This window comes from Vollenhovia emeryi, unplaced genomic scaffold (assembly GCF_000949405.1).
Source record: "Vollenhovia emeryi isolate VEMERY1.0 unplaced genomic scaffold, V.emery_V1.0 DF939238.1, whole genome shotgun sequence".
NCBI lineage: Eukaryota > Metazoa > Arthropoda > Insecta > Hymenoptera > Formicidae > Vollenhovia > Vollenhovia emeryi.
The window spans coordinates 504911-527011 of NW_011967128.1; the positions used below are offsets into that span (position 1 = coordinate 504911).

General features: G+C 44.6%; 1 protein-coding gene across 1 annotated transcript in view; it reads left to right on the top strand.

Annotated features, from left to right (window-relative positions):
- Positions 1–22101, top strand: part of LOC105560199 (fat-like cadherin-related tumor suppressor homolog) — a 79239-nt gene that overhangs the window by 32033 nt on the left and 25105 nt on the right. The window contains exons 4-6 of the mRNA XM_012009084.1: positions 12903–13058; positions 14832–14942; positions 21824–21976. Coding sequence (XP_011864474.1) covers positions 12903–13058; positions 14832–14942; positions 21824–21976 — 420 coding nt within the window. The remainder of the gene's footprint in view (positions 1–12902; positions 13059–14831; positions 14943–21823; positions 21977–22101) is intronic.

Sequence of the window (22101 nt, forward strand, 5' to 3'; positions counted from 1 at the left end):
GCATTAGCCTGCATAACCTCAAAATTGTATTTTAATTGTAAGAGTCGCGTTTACCAATTAACTGAAACAAATAGAATGGAAAATATTGAAGATTGGTTCACGAATGACATATTGTTCGATGATTTATCAGATGAGAGCAAGAGTGAAGAGGAAGAAGTTCCGCTACAGTTGTAGTTGCAGTGAAAGTTTTGCCGAAATGCACTAGTAGGTCAGCTTTTTTGCTGCAATTGTAGCAGCGCCATACTTACATTAGCGTGCATAACCTCAAAATTGTATTTTAACTGTAAGAGTCGCGTTCATCAATTAATTGAAACAAATGGAAAATATTGAAGAGTGGCTCATGAATATTGTTCGATGATTCATCAGATGAAAGCAACAATGAAGAGGAAAAGGTTCCGCTACAGTTCTCTTCACGTTTCAACAGTGAATTGCAGACGGTAATGCGTCGAATCAAGTATCGTTCCTCTAAACTGTGTGGAACCCAAACATCAACTTTAGAAACGAATCCAAGGCGTTGCAACTAATCGTGTCCGGTTGAATTCGATAAAATCAACTTTTCAGCTATTTCTCGCGTTGTTATGCGACGGTTAGCGTCCACCAATGCCTTTATTCTGTCGTCGTCTGCTTCAACTGGACGACCTGACCGTGGTGTATCTTTCAAATCGAAATTACCAGAACGAAATTTCGAATTTTGACACTGGCGTTCACTCAACACATCCTCTCCGTAAACGGTACATAATTTTTTTCTCGCTTGTACGGCATTTTTACCCTTACGGTAATGAAAAAGCGAAATATGACGAAAATACGCTCACTTTTATTCTCCATTTCTGATGCGATGCCAAAAAGAGATTACTTGACAGATCGAAACACAACAAGGTACTAAATCACATCTGAAATGTCTGTTGTTAGAATGTAAAATGATTTTGTGTTTTACAGTGAGTTTAGGTATCAGTAAACGCGGCTAATCTCTCAAAAAACACGGCATCTCTGTGTGGAAAAACGAAATTACTTTCCGAACAACCCAATATTTTATTTTACTCGAGATATTTGTAAAAAAAAGGTACGCAGTAAATCCCTTTCTAAAAAAGAGACGTTACCGGCGCGAATGTCGTCAATATCAAACAATTGAGGCCTCTTTTCCGCGATGTCGATTGGTTTTCTCGAAGCGCGGTGCGCTTCGCTTCTCTTTTCGATTCGTGTCACGTTTTACCTCGCATGTGAATTTTGAAAGTTTGTGAAAATGTGAAAAACTACACTTAAAGAAGGGTAAAGAATAAATGGAAAGTTAAACATTTAATTGAGCGAAGGAGAATAATACTGACAAAGTAAAAATTTATTTAAAAAATGCGCATTGAAATGATATCCACCAATTTAGTAAGAATGGAAGATGAAAGGTAATATAAAAGAATAATTATAATGTATTATCTCTTTTGAAAAAAGAGACGTTACCGGCGCGAATGTCGTCAATATCGAACAATTGAGGCCTCTTTTTCGCGATATCGATTGGATTTCTCGAAGCGCGGTGTGCTTCACTTCTCTTTTTCGATTCATGTCATGTTTCACCTCGCATATTACCTCGCATATGAATTTTGAAAGTTTGTGAAAGAGTGAAAAACTACACTTAAAGAAGGTTAAAGAATAAACGAAAAGTTAAACATTTAATTGAGTGAAAGAGAATGATACTGACAAAGTAAAATTTTATTTTAAAAATGCGCATTGAAATGATATCCACCAATTTAGTAAGAATGGAAGATGAAAGGTAATATAAAAGAATAATTGTAATGTATTATTTATTACCTGAAAAAAAAAACGATTTAACTATGGACTATTTTATCGAGAGCATGGGGCAACCTAAAATGTAAAAATAAAGATAATGCTAAGTGACGCGCGCGAATTGTTCTAGTATTTATTAAAAACCGACAGCGGCGAGGATCGATAAACTACGTAAGGCTGGGAAGGAGGGACTCCGCTGGAGCAAATCTCTGTCTTGTTTTCCTCCCATTTACATTCCTCGTAATCTACCTCGCTACCGCGAGTCCGCGAGACCCTCCGCCCCGTTTTTCGTCCCGTCGGTCCAGGCACTCAGATGCCGCTTAATTGACATTCTTCCTGCCGCCTTTCGCGCACCGTCGCGAGGATTATCGTCGCGACGCCCGGCTCTCAATGTCTGATCCATCTTGCGACGGAAACTTTCAAGCCGGTGCACGTGACGTTACCGTGACAATAAGAGAGTGCCGCGCGATGTCGCGTCGTTGCCAAATGAACCGGGAGACAATGGGATACTGCCTCGTACGTCGTTTGGAGATAAGGAGTCTCGCGTCTCGGGGAGACGTTCGGGGGAAAATGCAAAAATACCCGTTGAATTGTCACCGTGTGCACGGGGTAAGCTTGCAGGTGTTCTATTCAGCAGGACGGATGAAGAGTGTAAATGCAGTGTACCGGCCAAAATTATATCACCTTTTTTTCAGCACGGCTAGTTTTTAAGTGCACGAATGAACAATTCGAGAATCATGGTGCATTCTGTCAGATTTCGTTACCCTTCATGTCCGCCTAAGGTGTCTACTGTAAAATTTTGAGCGCATTCGGCGAAAGTTCTGCTCGGAAAACGTTAAAGGTGATATACAACAATCGCATTCTTCGAACAATACTAGTCCGCTCTTTTCATTTTTGCTAAATTATTCTACGAACACTCGAAATTCAACGCCCAATGGACGGCGCTCGCGTGGGTCGATGTGGTGCACGGTGTTTCGAATATATTTAAAGAAGCTGACTTTGAACAAATTCGCGAAACTCCGCATCATTTTGCCATCGACACAGAGTGTCAATTTTTCTCGTTTGGTAACAGGCGTAAAGATCGAAATGTCGGATCGTTTGATTCCCTCTTTTCCTTTCTCCGCCGAAACGCGAAGAGCAAAGAAAAAAAAGAGAGATTGCTCTGTTCGCGCATCCAATGCATAAAGCTGTGCACAGCAAGGGTATATAATTAATGCCCGGCGCCACTCTCATTCGCCCAGTTTCTCTCTCTCTCTCTCTCTCTCTCTTTCTCTCTTTCTCTTTTTCTCTTTCTGTTTGCCTCTCGTCGCGAATCGCAAAAGAGCCCGGTCTTTTGCGCGCAGCGTTAGAAGGGAGAAAATAATCATGATGAATATCCGGGAAACTCCGCAAATATTTCGCGTGTTGCGGCCGAATGACGAACGAGATAAAGCGGTCGAGAAAAATCCTCGCGCGCGCACAAAAAAAAAGAGAGACTGGGCAAACCCCGTTGCGTTTTGTGAATCCATTGCGCTGCGATTCAGGATCGTTATATTGTCGATTGATACGCGTTTGATTGTCGAAACTAATCGGTGGTTTCGATTACGGGAGACTCCAAGGAGTTTATCGCGATCAAACGTTTCCGGCGGAAACCCGATATTCATCTGGATAAAAGCGCGCGTACTCGCCGTGTAATACCAATTAGGATTATTAATTGCGCCTTAAGAAGGTGCGCTTTAATTGAAGGTAAACTTTACGGCTGTACGATTGAACACGGGGAGTTGGGAAAAAGAAAAATACCGTCGCGGCGCGGCGCGGCGCGGCGCGTTTACTCAGCGTTTGATACGGTGTGTGCAGAAACCGCGTCTCTTGGCCTTCCAGACAGGGATTCCAATTATTAACGACCGCAATTACGCGCGGTGCTTTCTCTGATAACATCTTCGGAGTCTCGTCCCCGCGTCTCGGCCCGTTTATACTGGCGAGAAATGAAAATCTCAAATTTACGACAAACTTTGAGGATCTTTGCTTCATGCGTTTAATCCCGATTCTTTTTTTTTGTTAATTTATAAAGCTGCACTCTTGCTATAAAATTTCGAAACTGTCAATATCTAATTACTTGCGTTTTTCTTATTTATTAATTTACGCGCATCTTAGTTTGTTAATCTTCTTCAGGATCGTCGATAATAATTGCCTTAAAAGATAGGCGTATCTGCGAAGCAAGGCGTCGCGGACGTTCCGGAACATCTGCGGGATGAAGTTGATTTTATTCCGACCTCACAGACAGCCGTTCTTTAGCGTTTATCTAGCCGCTTAGACACCTCGCAGGGTTGCCATAAGCGTTTTCCAATGACTAGCTGCTGGCTAAACGACAGTTCTATCCGTTCGTCGCTTTAACCAACTGGTTAAATACTTATTTTTCGCAGAACAACTCGTCGTGGACGTAGCGATGAAATGCATTTATTAATGCGGAATTTTACACTCGATTTTAAATACGACAGAAATGCGAATGCGATTGAACGCGTTCATTTTTGAAAATGTTGCGGTTGCGACTGATATGCAACAGAGTCCTCCATTTTATTCAGAGGCAATGAATTGTCACAAATAATCGCATAAAAATGTGGTTAAATCAATGTAGAGTTTAATATTCTTAAAATATTTATTCGTCTACCTAACAAACAACTAGTGTTATTACAAATCGTCGATGTGAAAAGAGAAATTGAAAAACTTAATATTTTCATGATATTATAATTCTTATTAATTTATACATTGGAAAAAGCGAGGGATGTAATTGCGAGAAAATCAAGACCGACTGATTCTAAAAGAGCTGGAATTAGTTTGGAAAAATTGATTAAGGTCAGACTTTACACTTAATCAGTTCCTTACAGAAAACTGTTGGTTCTCCTCGTTCGGGGAACGGGTGGCGATTTTGTTGAACGTCTTTCAAAGTGCAGAAACGAATGATGATGCCCGGTACCGAGCGCTACAATATATGGGCGAACCGAATTCGGAATTTAAGGAGATCCTAAAGCCGCTGGCGAACTCGACCAGTGTCGATAAGATAGGAGGCGGAATTAAAAACGTCGATTATCGACATTTTTAATTCCAAGTTCTAGCATCGTCAACACCATGGCTTTACTGACAATCTGACAGATGTTTGGCAGCGATTCCTCTCGAAAAAGCCTGCTGCTCTTTTTCTCTTCTTCTAGACTTGGATTTCTGGACTTGCGTTTATTACAAGTAATCTTTTTTTCTAGGCTATTAATCTTAGTTCTAATTGCACGATATTGTCCCTACATGTTGTCCCTAGAGTATGTTGGTCCCATTTTGTATATATTTATTGTAGAATTCTTGTATCAAGCAAACATTGTCAAGTGTACCAAAAATTAGTAAAATTAAAAATTTGTTTTCGTTTTTCATATAAAGTCGACCAGCGTAGTCTAGACTTCGCTGCGTACTTTAATTCCATAAAAGAGTTTCGTGCATTTCTATAAAGCCAATTAAAAGATCAGTTCTGACAAGGACTGTCGATAAAACAGACGGCTTTATGATTCCCTTAAGAATTTGGCGAGTGCACCCTCGTAACTTCGCCTTTACGTCGGTAAACGAAGCTGACTCGTAACCATCGGCGATCCGATGAATAATGAATGTAACAGAGCATCGCAGCCGCCGAGTCTTCGACCAAAACTGCCGGTCGCCCGGCCCATTAATCTTTTATGATAATCTATCCATCGTGCAGTCATTTCCGAAATCATACTCCCTGCGTGCGGGTGCAACATCCTCGGAGCGAACGGTCGCCGGAAACGACCTCGACCACGCGAGGGGCCGGCGCGAGGTTCGTATCTCCTTCAGAACAGAGTTGAAATTATGCATGCTTTTCTGCTTCGGCGAGCGAGTGATATTCTCTTAACGATCCGTCGGTTTACCTCCCCCGGAGAGAAAGGGCGGAAGGAAGGAAAAGATTGAGAGAGTGGACTCGAAAGAAAAGCCGCGACCTGTGCCTCGGCTCGTCAAACGGAACGCAACAGCGCGTGTTCGCGATCGCGACAGATTTTCACCGGTTTTTCCCTCCCGTTGCGGGAAAAGGCCGCGGGAACCATACATTTTCCGGAAAATTAGTCTTCGCGCGACGAAGCCTCCGTTCCGGAAACGCAAATTTATTACGGCGCGAAATTAGCACCGGCCGACACGGGTTTATTCCGGCCAGGTGGAGAGTCCAAAGGAGAAATTCCCGGCGGATACGGACCGATCATTATATTAACGTCGAGCTTTAGGCAGATCCGAGAATATTTCGATATCCCCGAAATAAGCCCCGTATTTCCCATTGCGCTTCCCGCCGTCCCGCCATTACAATGGATCGGTTTAAGCGGAACTTCGCTTTATACAAGCGGAATGAGATTATTATATCCCGCTTGCTCATTTTGTCACTGCCGCGGCCCGATCGAGCGACCGCGCGGATGAACATTTCGATGTTGAAGTCGAGAATGACGTTATCCTCGAGAGGGATTAGATCGCCGAATGATTAGGGCGCGCTTATTCGTTCCCCCGCGAAAGGAGCCGTAAGAGTCAAAGCGCGGCTTTCGAGACGAGAGGCGCAAGGTAATGACCACTTCCCGCGGACGATTTACGTCGTCTGCGAAGCAGCTTTTTCGCCGTCGACGGCGCTGATTCTCCCGCGATACAAATCTCCGATCCCTCGCTCCACGGTAGTGTTCCACGACGATGAAATTTACCGAGACCGGACGCCCTTTCGATGTAAAAGAATCGCTCCTGACCAGACGACGTCGCGGAAATGTCGTAGCTGTAAAACCGGCGAAATCCACGCCGGATGATCTCTCACGGCGGAAACGGCGGCCGATCGATCTGCCCCGGCGAACACGTTGCGACGAGAAGCGCAACTCTCCGCCGGCTCCATTGCGAAACCGCACGCGGCATTTCACGTGGCAGTTCCGAGTTTATTATGGCGACTGTCGCGACAGTTGCTGATGCCCTCGTAGCTAGTGGCGAGTTCCTTGGATTTAGCCGCAAACGCGGGGGTTAAGCCCGGAGAAATCACCAGAGGCCGTCGAGGTAATTACGGAGAGCCGAGCGAGAGGAGCGAGGAGAGCGAGGGAGGGAGGGAAGAGGCACTGAAGAACCGCTCGGGCAAAGCACGGCTATTACCCCTAATCACGAGGAAAACGCGATTCCTCTCCAGAGCTGAAGCTTCGTAGCGAGATGCATTTCACGCCGGGGGGCAGGCACGCCGAGTTATTCGGAAAGTCCGATGGTTTTGTCGCCCGCTACTCAACCGAGGCCTGTACGAGTCAGGGAAATGACGCGGCTCGATCACTGACGCGCGAAAATTGCCACGACGGTAACTGTATCAGTGCTCGCGTCGCCGCGTCAGTGGTAAGATTCCGTTAAGAGAAGGCGGGAACGATACTTTTGCCCCTGGATTAATTAAACTTTTCCCACTCCTCTTACAGCGTCACTTCGGAACTACATTTTTATTTACGAATCCTTTGATCAATCGGTCAAAGGCTGAAAAGGATCGTCTCCTTAACTAATTGAAAACGGAAGTTTTTTGCAGAATAGTGAAAACCTTCATCTTCGTTTAATCCCAAAGGAATTTTACTTTAGATAAATTTGTAAGTTAAGAAGCAGCGTTACGTAGATATTTAATGTTGAAAATGAAGAATAAAATTCAGGATAAATATATTCCCTTGATGTTGCCGTTAGGAAAATGTATCCGAGAACTAATCCGGTGTATCTGCATAAGATTTGATGATAATTAATTGCAAAATGCAAATGAATTTTTGCGCCAGCTCGACAGTCTTGACTCTATCGTGTAACGAGGAAACATTACGCGGAATATCGCAATGACTTGCGAAAGACCGTACGTTGATGCGCAAGAAACCCGACGCGGGGTTGTCATCGACGCGTAGGTCGTACGTAAAGACGAAACAAGACATATTTAGTGCGCGGATAATGATCTTTACTCAGAATTCGCATGTTCGCCGCGCTGACTCGCGTTCTCGGAATCTTGCCAACCCTTTCGTGCGGTTTACATAGATCGTATACCGATATTAAACCATCCCGGTAGCCCAGAGCGCGCGAGCACTCCGAGCGAAATGATAAAATTGCGAGCGCTTGAAGGGAGCGCGAGGCGCGCGGAGGCTTGCGAGGCACCTTCGGGCGAGATACGACGACGCTCGGACGGATTTAGCGCGATCGGCCAAGCGTTTAAATCTGCCACGCTGTAAGGGCCCGTGTTCATCTTATACAGGCTGCTCCAGAAGCGGGACACTTAATATATTCCTCCGCCTTGAAGATACGAGGAGATGACTGTGATGAGATTTATATAGCCTCGAAGGAACGAGCGCGACACAGCGGAATCTCGGTGCTGATGTGCTCCTCGAATTTATTAAATGGGTTTCCACACTTGGTTTTCGCTATAATAATTAGTAGAGGGGAAATTCCCCTGTTATGCGATAGGCTTCTAATATGAGACAGCGGGTTTTCAATATCCAAATTCAATCGCCAATCTTTTTTTCACACCGATTACACGATTTAACAATGAATTCTCTACTAAGCAGATTTCACCCCAGGAGCAATGAATTTATGATGGAACCGACAGAAGATGCTTATTAAGGGGATCCTAAAGCCGCTGGCAAACTCGATCAGTGTCGATAAGATAGGAGACGGAATTAAAAACGTCAATTATCGACATTTTTAATTCCAAGCTCTACTTTAGATGTCACCTCAGACCGGGGTTTTCTAGAGTTCCTATAAGTAGAGCTATGCCAATATCGTTTCCCGATTGTGATTGGCTCCGCCATTTTCCGTTAAACTTCCGTTCCGATGCAGCTTAGCACATCTAATCATTATACTCGTATGTATACGTTCTGTGGTTATCGCATTAACGCATAAGGGTCGGAGCGCAAAGCAACGTAATAGCTTACGACAGAGACGCAAGCGTAAACGTAGATAGCACACAAGCTTTGGCGTATGTCGTACTTACCTCCAATTACATGTGACGTTACTTTTACTCCAAAGCTTGCGCGCTATCTACGTTTACGCTTGCGTCTTCGTCGTAAGCTATTACGTTGCTTTGTGCTCTGTCCCTAAGTCAGCATGATATAAAATCAGTATTTTGTGTTTTCCACATACACTGTTGTCATTGCTCTCTTTAATTATCCTAATTGGATTAGGGTAGACATGAGGTTATACTTTAGGAAGGTTTTTTTGTATTAAAGCAAACCATACTTATCAAGTTTACTGTAGAAATTCTCATTTTCTTCCTTCCCTTGTTGTTAAAAGTATGATTTACCTAATAATTTTTATTATTTTCGCTATTAACTTTAAAAAATGTAACTTGTGTATTAAATTATATCATGGCTTCAGATGTTTGACAGCGACCTAGAAAAAGCCTGTAACTATTTCTACGCGTTATACTGCTCTTTTTCTCTTCTTCTAGACGTGGATTTCTTGCGTTTATTAGAAGTAATCTTTGTTTCTATGCTATTAATCTTAGTTCTAATTGCACGATATTGTTCCTATATGTTGTCCCTAGAGTATGCTGGTCTCATTTTGTATACATTTATTGTAAATTTCTTGTATCAAGTAAATATTGTCAAGTGTACCAAAAATTAATAAAAATTTTAATTTTTTTTCGTCTTTTATATAAAGTCGACCAGCATAGTCTAGATTTTGCTGTGTACTTCGACTCCGTAAAAGAGTTTTGCATTTCCACAAAGCCAATTAAAAGCTTACTTCTAACAAAGAATGTCGGTAAAACAGACGGCTTTAGGATCCCCTTAATTTAGCAGAAACTCCGCTATATCTCATATTAGGATCTCATAAAGGGACTTTCCTCTAATGTAAAAATAATGAACCGGGTGCGGCGTCGAAAGGCAGGCCGTTCTCGCGTTCGATTTCTCTTGTTTCCGGGGCGCCGAAGAATACCGGCGTTTCTCGTTTTGCGGGGCTACGTAAGGTGATTAAACCGAGAAGATGGTAATCTCGCGCGAACAAACTTAATGAACAAATTGAATGAACAAAACGACACAGAAAGTACGGACCGAAAAGCCCCCCCGGGTGCGCTCTGTTTAATGAATTCGGATCGTATACATATAGAGACGTGACAGCGCGGATAAGCGCGTGGCCGCGGCGCGAATACGTACGAGGGAAACCCGGCGCTGTTTCGCGTCGTCGTGTCGCAGATGAGAGTGTCCCGGTACCAGGCCCGACGTCCGGTGTATAAAACGGAGTTTCGTACTCCTAATTTAGTGCAGGTGTTACCCCGGAGGATCCGACGCGCGCAGTCCTCTCCTGCGAGATGTCCCGGAGGACATTGGATTTACGTCGCGGTCTCTCCGCAGCTCTTCCTTCGTTCTCTCTTTCTCTCGCTCTCGCACGCTCGTACGCCCGCTCGCGCTCTCTCTCCCGGGCGGAAATTGCTTCGTGAGAGGACCGATTATTGCGCCGAAGAACGACGGGGAACGGCGGGGAACGGCGGAGCCCCGAGACAGAGGAGAATTTCGTAACCGGTCTGCTCTCTCATCAGTCTACCCGGCGGCTCTTCCGCCGGACGGATGGACAGATCGCCCGACCAGTCTCGTAATAGAGCGCTCGTCGCGATGAGTCACATGCTTCGTTACTGGTTCCGCGCGAAGGGCCGCTCTAGGAAACGAATCTATCTATAGAATTGGGCGGGACACGGGGAGCGTTTTTCTTACGAAACTGGGACGCTCGAGATTTATAGGAGGTGATACGCGATTAAAAGAAGTAATTGAGAAACGCGTGCTGGCTGTCAGACGCTTCGGCGAACGCGCAGATTTTATCTTATCACTGAAATTCACGCGAACGGTGAGGAAACTTTCGAGTATACGCATTGTTCTCCGAGTTTAATTATAAATTTATCTGGCCTCGGCGACGCATGCTTTGACCACGCGGAGAGAATTTTGTCTTAAAATTATGTAAACATGGGTTAACTTGGTGTTGTAAAGAAATTTATGCGAGTTTTTGTTTTTAATTTGACCATACATTTTACTAGTCAAATTGCAAAAAACTTTCATAAAACTCTTCAAATTGACTCATAATTTTCGGGGTAAATTTTAAGAGAAAATTCTTTTTTTTCGTGTACTAATAAAGTATTTCAAGAGGGAGAGACTGATGTAGCAAAATATGCAAATATTTTCTGAATATGAAATATTTTCATTTACTTACAACAAACAAGGTTTCAACCAAAGATTGTTTACAAGCGTGCAATATCAGGTAACCGTGGGACAACATGGCATTTCGAAGAACTTTATGAGTTTTTTTAAATTTGACCATACATTTTACTGGCAAAATTTCAAAAAACTTTCATAAAACATGGCATTTCGAAGAACTTTATGAGTTGTTTTAAAGACCGTACATTTGACTGGTCAATTTTCAAGAAACCTTCATAAAATTCTTCGAAGTGCCACGTTGTCCCACGATTACATAATCTTCGGAATAAATTAAGAGAAAATTCTCTCCGTGTTACCTACAGAAGGATGTTTTGTCTCGCTCACATGTGTCGTTGAGATTTTGAAAAGCAACTGCTAAAAAAATGCTGTATTTATCACTTTGACACGACCGCGGCATCTAAATTTGAAAATGGTGAAAATTATGCGGATTCCAATCTCCGTTCGCGCGAGCTCTCACAGCGCGGCGACGCGAGTACGAGGGCCGGAATCTCGGATTTGCGACGTCGTCTCGGATGCGGGGACACTCGGTTTTACGACCTCGAGGCTCCTCTTCCTCCCTCTCTCTCTCTTCCGGTCAGCACAGCCGACTGCCCAGATCGTACGTGCGATATTCGCGCATGAAAGTCCAGGATTTTCGCAGGACGAGGAGAAACGCGCGCGATAAGACAACGGCTGCAGTAAGCGAGAAAAAGGGGTACGGCCGTACGAAAAGTCGTACCGGCGGAGGGAATCTAGGAAGGCTATCGCATTACGCGAAGGAATACCTCCTGGACTTGTTCCTAATGCACTTTTCCCTCGCCTTTTTCCACTTTCCGGCTAACAATCGACGGCGCGAGCCGGCCGGGAAAGTGTATCTCCACGCGTTTCCCCCAAATAATCGAGCCGGAATATTAATTTATGCGCGTACGCGTAAAGCTCGGTTATAGCCGCGGAATTCGAGCACGTATAGATATTTATCGCGACACGCGGAAAGAGAAAATGAGAGCGCAATTTGTATATTAATAAATGTCTCGACGGGAACGGGAGCGAGAGAGGGGGGGGGATTGAAATTTTGAATGCATAGTAAAATCGCTTTCATTACGAGAGAATAGTAATAAATCGAGTCAGCGATATGTTGATGCCGCGATTTGATTTGTTGATAGCTCAGTATCGGTGTTAATTTAACCATGAATTAATCAGAATTCGTATTAACTCGTTTATTCGCTGAAATTACCGGTGGTGGCCTTTCAATATTCGGATATTGCTAAATCCGTTGCGACAACATAGCCCCTCTCCCGCCCCCCCTCCCCCTCCTCCGCGGCGATATTTATAATATTTTGTAATTAATAAAATTTTCATATTTACGAGATTATTATCCCCGTATATATTTTTCTTCGTATTATCGAGATGTGATTATCATAAAGATAAAATTTTAAATGCAACGGCACAACGGCTTTACATAATTCATCAGGCAATCTTTCCTACTGCTTTACATTTTTTCTTTTTTATTTCAGCATTAATCTCTGTCAGTCTTAACGCGCGTTACGTGTTGATGGAATTCCGCAAAGAATACTCCACGGTCAAATTTACATACGCATTTATTTTACGTCGCGCGTATTGTCGAACGATCGCGATTCCCGCGATTCCAACATTTCGACCGAGGGGGGAAACCGCTGAGGGCATTGTGGTGCACAGATTTGCGGCATTACTGGGCATTTTTGGGCATTGGGCCTCGCTGATTATTAAGATAAAATATGATAAAACAAGATGAAACAGAATAAAAAAATACGGTAAAATAAGATAAAACAAGATAAAACAAGATAATAAGATAAAGCAATGCCCACTGGGCATTAATGGGCACTGGTGCGCGAGATTTTGGCCAGCGGTTTCTCCCTTGGCTTCGACGACACGTCGAATCGTTCGATTGCTATAATTTAATCGGCGATTTTGTGCTTCCAGGTGACGGTGAGGGACAACGGCAGGCCGCCTCTGTCGTCGACCACGAGGGTGGTCATCGAGGTGGCGGACGTTAACGACCACGGTCCCGAATTCGAGCAGAAGTTCTACACGGTCCAGATTCCGGCGTCGCCGGCGACCGACAAGCCGCTCTTCCAGGTAGAGATCTCTTCGGGTTTCTCGCGCGCGCTCTTCTCTGATGGAGCGAGGGGGTGGGGGGGGGGGGACTGTCCATTCATCCGCATTTCTTGTAAATACATTTCCACGCCGACGAATGGACCGGGGGCACCGAACAAAGGCGGTCGCGGGACGGCGACCCAAATCTCTCCCGTGCGATCCCGCTTTCTCCGTTGTCGCGTTGCCCGTGTAAAAAGCGCCCACCTTTGTGCGTCCCCGCTGTACATACCGCGCGTTATAATTGTTTTAATTCGCGATGCGGACGACGACGAGTCGTCTCGACGCGAGCCTGCGGAATTTCTATTCACGCCTCGCGCCGCCCCACTCGTGACTTGGACCCCGGGATTCGCGGATATTCCGCCGACGCACGCAATTCGCACGGAGCGCCGTGAAAACAAAGGGAGAGACGACACCCGGGCCTGACGTATTGTACCAACACGGAGCCAGACCTCTCGCGACTTCTCCTCCTTCTCCACCTCCTTCGCTTCTCGTTATCGTTTTCCCATCGGAGCCTTTCTCCTCCCGACGTATCTTGTCGATGATCAAAGTGATTCGTCACCGAGGGGAGGGGAGAGGTGTCATCGCATAGAAAGGGTAGATTTAGCTCGTGGAACCTAGCACGATCGTCATCCCACTTCGCTCTTTCATCTCTCTCTCTTTCTTTCTCTGTCGCTCTGTGTCTCTCTTTCTCCCGTAACCTTTGTGAATACGAAGGTGAACCTCCATGTGAACGTCGCACGTCCGCTGCAAACACGAGCATCGGCTGGAGGTCGGCCGGCGCAAATTAAATTACGAGGCGTCGCTGAAAACGGCGCGGACCTAATTGAAGACGAGAGAATTTACGACCTTGATCCAGGGGAGGATCAATACCTGAATACAGCGCGCTTACAATTAGGCACGGCCGCGAGACTTGGAAGTCGCGTGGAAGAAGAGTGCCCTTTCGATTGAATATTTCACCGTCTAATTGGCGCGGCGGGATAATTGAAAAACGCAAAGTACGTCGTGCCGTAACCGGTGTAGATAGCGTACAAAACGTGTTAATTTTCATTACCGTTATGTCGGTCGATCCTCACGCACGTGCACTATGTGTACACACACACGCGTGTGCGCGCGAGACGAATATTAATGTTATTTGTTCACAGCTATACCATATACACGTCCGGAATGCGTTTAATCTGCATCGCGTTGCGAGGAAACGGGAAAATACTGGAGGGGGGGGGGGGGAGGAAAGCGCTTTTTACCGCAGCCTGACAAGTGCGATGCGGACGCCGAATTTTCCGAAAACAAAGGCATTCGGCTTCGCATTACGAGACAACGCCCGCCGATCTCGTTGATAAAGAGATTAAGAGTAAAAAAATGCCGCGTCCACGCGCGCGCGCGCGAAATTAAAATTAAATAATCTCGCGACACGTGACGTCGCGGGGTAGGGGGTGGGCATTACGTCGACGTGAGGCGAGAACACGTGCGAGAGTAATTATGCAAAAATGTCGGGCCTCTCCGACTTGAAAGGGCGTGGGAGCGAAGTTTCGCGCGGCTTTATTACGTTGCTGAGCCTTGAATGGGCTTCAGGTTTTTCTCGGGCGACGTCGTCCGCGCCGTCGCGTCGGCGGGAGGCGGGGGACAAACGATCGAGGCGCGCGCGGATCCGTCGGAAGGGGAGAGGAAAGGGGTAAAAAAGAAAAAAAGAAATGGAAAATCGCCCGACAGGAACAGAGTCCCGAGGCTAAAAGCTTGTCCTCTCTGGTTTCCCGACAGAAATCGAGGAACCGCTCGCGGGAGCTCGACCTCTCGATCGATACGTTACTAGAGAACGGGACTTGGGAGACATTTAGCCCCGACACCTTGTCAGGAGATCGTATCTTCAGGGTAAGGACACCTTGGCACGTAAAGTAAGCGCCTGGCGCGGCGCAGCGCGCATACAATAGCTCTTATGTACCATGTTGTATTTGACTATACGCCGGATTATTTTCGTTTACACGCGCGAGCCAGTGCGCGCGTTGATTCACGAGCGCTTTTATGCCAATTGTTACATTTTAATTCACGTTTATAGCTACGTGTATATATTTCTCTCTCTCTCTCTCTCTCTATCTCTCATGCTACCGCTCCGTGCCCGTCGATAGGACGGCCACGTGTACACGCACTCGATCGATCGCACCTCGACTGGTCGCGCGTAATCGAATTACTTCCGGAAGCTAAGTGTAGCCGATAAAGGCTCGGCAGTTATTGCATAACGGCGAGGTATTTATATAGCGGCACTATTTTTTTTATTCGGTAATCAAGCTTCCGGCGCGCGCGCACGACCATTCGAGGGTCTAATTGAATGTTCTTCCCCATCCCGCGCACAATCTTTATGTACTATATGTATGTACATATGTATAACATTCTTGGCACTCTTGGCTGCAACCCTTTTCACCCCAGCGCCTGTCTCTCTCTCTCTCTCTTTCTCCGTTCCTCCTCCTCGCATCCCTCTCTCTCTTTATCTGATAATTCGTGCCTCTCTTGTGCTCGTCTATGTGTATTGCGCTCCTGAATGTTGCCTTATCGTACGACGCGAGGCTGCCGCCTGAGAATGTTCCGTTATCTTATCGCTGCTAATGATTGCACACCACCGAGGATCCTGCGGTTAGCGCGAGGATATCGGCCGCGCGCTCTGCGAGATTTTCCACCGGATCCCCGAGCTCTCGGCGCGGGGTCACTCGCGTTTCCCGTCGCTGCCCGGAGGCGACGGGAGGGATGCATCTCCCAGGAATCGTATTATTGCACACCGCGCGCGCGGCGTCCGCACGAGATAGATACGCGATCGAGAAGCGAGCGAGTGCGCGCGGCTGGAGGGAAATAGGGCGGAACGAGATATCGCGGATCGTATCTGCGCGCGTATCGTCTCGAGTATCGAACGTGGGCTCGAGAGACGGCAACAAATAACTCGGACACGATGCGTGTGCCGCGAGGATGCATGCGCCGTATGTAAAACGTCGAGAGCCCGGTCTCGAGGGAGACATCAAGCCTCTTTCGCTCGCGCGCGCGCGCGAGACGAGTAATTAGTCGAGTTTATCGCGCCCTCGATTTCCCGTTTTCCCGCGCCGAGGAGGATGCCGGGGGAAGAAACGCGAGATCGCCGTCAGTGGACCAGTCGGCGGTGTTACGTATAGCACACGCGGGAGAGAAACGCTCGAGCCCGGAAGGCGCGAGATACAAAAGTCGGGGGTTAAGGGGACCCTAAAGCCGTCTGTTTTGTCGACATTCTTTGTTAGAAGTAATCTTTTAGTTGGCTTTATAGAAATGCAAAGCTCTTTCACGGAATCAAAGTACGCGGCAAAATCTAGACTACACTGGTCGACTTTATATCAAAAACGAAAAAAAATAAAAAATTTTAGGTACACTACTTTTAGGTACACTATTTGCTCGATACAAGAATTCTACAACAAATATATACAAATGAGACCAATATACTCTAAGGACAACATATAGGAGCAATATCGAGCAATTAGAACTAAGATTAATAGCCTAGAAAAAGATTACTTCTAATAAACGCGAGTCCAGCAATCCTAGTCTAGAAGAAGTGAAAAAGAGCAGCAGGCTTTTTCGAGAGCGGTCGCTGCCAAACATCTGTCAGATTGTCAGTACAGCCATGCTAGAATTTGATCCAAAATCTCGGTTTGAGCAAGGTGTAGCTAATAAAATTGCTGCTTTCTCGTAAAAGTTGCAAACTGATTGGCCATAAATTTCTCGGACCGAGTAGAACTTGGAATTAAAAATGTCGATGATCGACGTTTTCAATTCCGTCTCCCATTTTGTCGACACTGATCGAGTTCGCCAGCTGCTTTAGGATCCCCTTAACAGCCGCGAACAAGGTGCTGCAGAGACATACAGGGCAGTATGACGGGTTGCTTATTCGCACGGACGCGCATGACCGTTTACAACTGCGTGGGCTTCGGCACGAGAGTAGGTTTTCGCCAACGGTAGGTTTTCCCAAGCGAAACAAGTCACGAAGGAGTATAAATGACATCGTAACGATTATCAAAAGTCATATTTTGACAGATAGTTAATCAAATTATGATTTTAAAATGCGCGCCCGCGCTAATAGACAACCCGTCACACAGCCTTGTATGTTTCTGCAATGCCCCTGTACACGCCGGACTCGTCCGTCTCGCCCACAGATGGCTATGTACTAGACCGCTACCTTCGAGCTGAAAAGTGAGGCAAGAGTTCCGCCATGTGTGTCACTGCCAGACCGGTGTACACATACTTTATTTCCCTAATAAGACATGGCGGAACTCTTGCCTCACTTTTCAGCTCGATGGAGCAGGTTTGGTAGTGTACAGAAGTCTGTGGTCTCACCGGGAATAACGCGCGAATACATTCGCGGCAGCGCGCGCATCCTCCCGTGCAACGGTTTCCGTTTCGCTCGGCTACCCTGCGCGCTCTCTTTTTCTCCCCGAGTCCGCCGCGCAACCCGCGATCGCGATCGTTAGCACGCTTGCGGCGCACCGCCAGATAGACCGGAGGAGCCTGCTGCTGCATCTTGCCATCACCATAGTATAACTCACAGGCTTCTATATACTACTAGACTGTTACCTTCGAGAGCTGAAAAGTGAGGCAAGAGTCCGTCATGTCTTGTTAGGTAAATAAAGCGGTATGTATGCATCGGTCTGTCAGTGACACACATACTGCTTTATTTACCTAACAAGATATGGCGGAAGTCTTGCCTCACTTATCAGGTCGAAGGTGGTATTCTAGTAGTTAAGTAGTACATAGAAGTCCGTGGTATAACCATAGTATAACTAGTGCGCCCACTCTGTCATTTGTCTTGTTTTGCGTCGATCCTTTCTGCGCATCCGCCATTTTTTTGGTGGAGCCAATGAGACGGATGTTGTATATGTGGTAGTGTGAAATCAGTGTGACAGGATTTTATACCAAAAACGTGGCGGAACACCGCGTGATCGAAACCGAAAAGATCAAAGGGTCGACAGAGAGTGGGCATACTAGTTATACTATGGTATAACTAGTAAACCCACTCTGTCATTTGTTTCACTTTGCGTCGACCCCTTCCGACATTGTTCTGGGCAGACCAATGAGAGAAAAGTCGCATCAAAGTTACACTATCACGTATACATAAATAATGGCCAAAATAATGGCGGCGTGCCACGTGATCGGGACCGAACAGATGAAAGGGCCGACAGGGAGTGAACATACTAGTTGTACTATGCTATTCATCGACAATCTCTTAGCTCTGTCTCGATGTACCGCATGCGGATTATGCCACATTGCGCGTTCCGATCGAAGACTCGTTGTTCTCCGCGAGACACGTTGCGCGAGCTGCATCCGCCTCTGTCTCTCGCGAGCCTGAGTGTGCATTTTGCGTCTAGAGGATTGCAGGAAGAAGCGTCTCTTTTATTTGAGGGCTTTTTTTAAAGGGATACTTCCGTACCGACACGGGCCACCTTTATAACCTTTTGCAGGACTGTTTACGTTAACCCTCCGTCTGAACACGTGGGAGACCGAACCAAAGTAAACCCAAAGTTAAGAACTTTTTGAATAAAGTATTCACGAAAGAAATTAAAAGGAAATTCAGCTCGTACAATTCGATGCAAATTGAGTACTACTTAATTATTCGTGTCAATTATTAGAGAGGAGGCAAAATAAAATGGTGGAGGAAAGTCCCCTATTATAAGACAGCGAGTTCTCAACATCCAATTTCACAAATCTTTTTCGCAACAATTACTCGCACGATCCAACAATGCGTTCTCCACTAAACAGATTTCATTCCAAGGGCAATGAATTCATAGCGGCACCAACAGATGATGTCTATTAATTTAGCGGAAATCCCGCTATCTCATATTAGGGGATTCTTCTCTATTCAACTTTTTATAGTAGCTCGTATAGTTGGACCCTCTCTCCCTTAATTTTTAATAAACGATATTCATCGAAATGACTACGACATTGTCAACTACAACGTAGGTGGTTTATGCATTTCCTCAGACTTTGTGAATATTTTAAGGGAACCCTTCGGCTACCTTTTTTACCGACGCAGTCAAATATAGTTTTTGTGCTTGTAATTCTTTTTATTGGCTTTTACGCACAAAATAATACCAGGATAAGTTGCGGACCGCATAGCAGAACATTTTCGTACTTAAAACGCTCAGTTCAGAAGTCCAATAAAAAAGAAATTGGCATTTGAAATTGTCAATTCGTAGTTTGTACTAAATTTGGAATTGGCTTTAGAAAACTGCAAAATTTTTCCACACGATTAAAGTTCGTATAAAGACAAAACCAGGGACAGTCGACTTTACATAAAAAGCGAAGAACAAATAAAAATTTCACTTCATAAGTGATTGAGGTTAGCTCCCATACAACACAAAAGCTTGCAACAACATTGCCGCAAGATTGCAACATTGCATCTTGCAGTGTAATGGTATATAGATATTGCAGACATTATTTTACAATATTACTTTAGTAATGTTGTAGCAATATTATTTTAAAATATTGATACATTTATGTTTGTACTATGTATATTGTTTCGTCATTTCACTTTTATAGTTTACTAGAAATGACAAAACGCGCGTTGCGCGCGCGCAGTTTGTAGTTCAGCATTGTATATTTTTAAGAATTGGTATACATGCAAAGAGAAGTAATTGTATGCGCAACGTCAATTTAAAATGAAAAGTAATTTTTCACTCACTGATACGACTCGCAACAGCACAGTTGTACATCGTCAACTAGGTATATATGTTAAACTGTAACAATACAAATATGCATATGATTATAGACTAATCATATGTAAAATTGAAATTATTGTATCAAATATACTTTATGTTTTATATTTAAAAAATAGGCATTTATTAAAATAATTATATAGAATGCTGAAAAAGTTTTCCTTTTAAATATAAACTGACAAAATTTTATACGTATGGTTTTGTCTCTAACACTTATTCGAATTCTTGTTCGATTCATTTGACTAAATCAAATAAAAACACCGAACAGATACTTTATTTCGCACAAGTAACAGATAACATAAAAATGTAATAAGACACATACCTCACCGTTTCTCCGCCGTTGCCCGATGCCTCCTGGGCCTGCTCCTCTCAGATTTCCTTGTTGCACTCACACAACACTCGCGAAAATCATCGATCGCGCGAAATTTCGGACACTCCCGTACGCGATGTGACATACCGCGAAACGCACGAAATGCCATTAACAAATAGGTATCGCGTGACTTTCTATCATACAAATTACTCAAATTAACAACTTGCATTTTTGATTCGGAAGAATGGATAAATCACTTTTGAATTGGCGATATAAAAGACAACACAAGCATCGGAAGCATAATCTGCGTAAAGAAGTAGTTATTAGTCCGTAACGAAACAATATTTTACAATCTTTGTCATTTAATCTAATCCTTGAAACAAAATCGATAGACAATTAAAAGCGCGGTGCGTAAACGAGATGTAACCGCGACAAAATACCACGGTTTACATTTATAATTTAGATGAGTTAGTTTCGTGAAATTTCTATACGTTGATAAAGAGCCGTCGTCGCTTCAACACGCAATTCGTTTCTCATTACAAGTTGTAGAAACTTAATAATTAATCGAAGAACGTTAATTGTTACTAATAAAGGTGTGCAAATCCATAGCGTTTTATCCCTGCATTCGTCGCGATCGAGTCTTGAAAACCGATAACGCAAAAGTAACACCACGCACGGAGCGACTCTCGCCACTGCTTGCCGGCTCGACGTTCGGCGAGCGAGTGAAGCGCGGCGACCTTCAGGTAAACTTTGGCCCGCGTAACCTCGTACGATACCGCGCCGAGTGAAAAACAACAAAAAACATTGAGAATTCGTTGTCCCGCCTACGAAATGGAAAATTCCGTACTTAATATTTTACATTACTTTGTTCCGTGACTGTTACTACGTTTTGTGTATCATTCTGCGGACTTATTGGTACCGATTAAATAGACGATTAATTCTGTTCAATCGAGAAAATGTATCGGAACAAAAATCATTGTTACTTAAATTCTAACTACTAAGACTAGAGATTTTACCTCTACAGTTGGTGTATACAAATGTATATTTCTAAATTGCAAATCTTCATTTACTATGAATTTAAAAGAGAAGTGAAGCACACCGCGCTTCGAGGAAACATATATTATGCATGCATTATATTGCTATGTTGCTGTAATATTACATTGTAATATTTCTGGAGGCGGACATTTTACCGTTGCTGCAGCATTGCAGCAACATTTCGCAGCGTTTAGGCAATGTTGCAATCTTGCGATAAATTATTGCTGCAATGTTGCTGAAACCTTGCTGTGCTGTATGGGCTAACTTATCTAATTGAAAATTTCAAATACCAATTTCTTTTATGAAAATGTTCTGCTATGCGGTCCGTAACTTATTCCGCTATTATTTTGTGCACAAAAGCCAATAAACAGAATTACAAGTGCGAAAACTATATTTGACTGTGTCGGTAAAGAAGATGACTGAGGGATCCTCTTGAGGCGAGGCAAACAGCTGGCGTCGAACGCGATAGACCCACGTTCATTAGAGAGTACCGAAAAAACGTGTTCAGTTGGAGGATTACGCAACGCTGGTTACCGTCTTCGGGATATGTTCATTCTCGTTCGCAGCATTTTCTCTTGGCGATAGATTATACGAAGTATTAACGTTTCTTTTCCGTGCCGGACGAGTTCCCGTCGATGGTTTGATCGTGACGTAATGGCAGCGGGATAACTCTCGAAATTTACGTTTAGGTTCTTGCGTACGACAAAGATATCGGCGACAACGGGAGAATCCAGTATAGCATCAAGGGCGGCCGGGGAAAGGGCAAGTTTAAAATTCACCCCACCACGGGGATGGTGTACGCCCAGCGTGGACTCGAGCCTGGTCAAGAATACGAAATGATGGTAATCATTTTTTTTTAATTAAAAACACTTTAGTGGCCCACTGTTTTATTTATTGGAGCACGAAAGAGCGATCTTGTTGTGTAATCGAAAACAGAATTTCAGAGTTTAATCGTTGAAAATGAAAA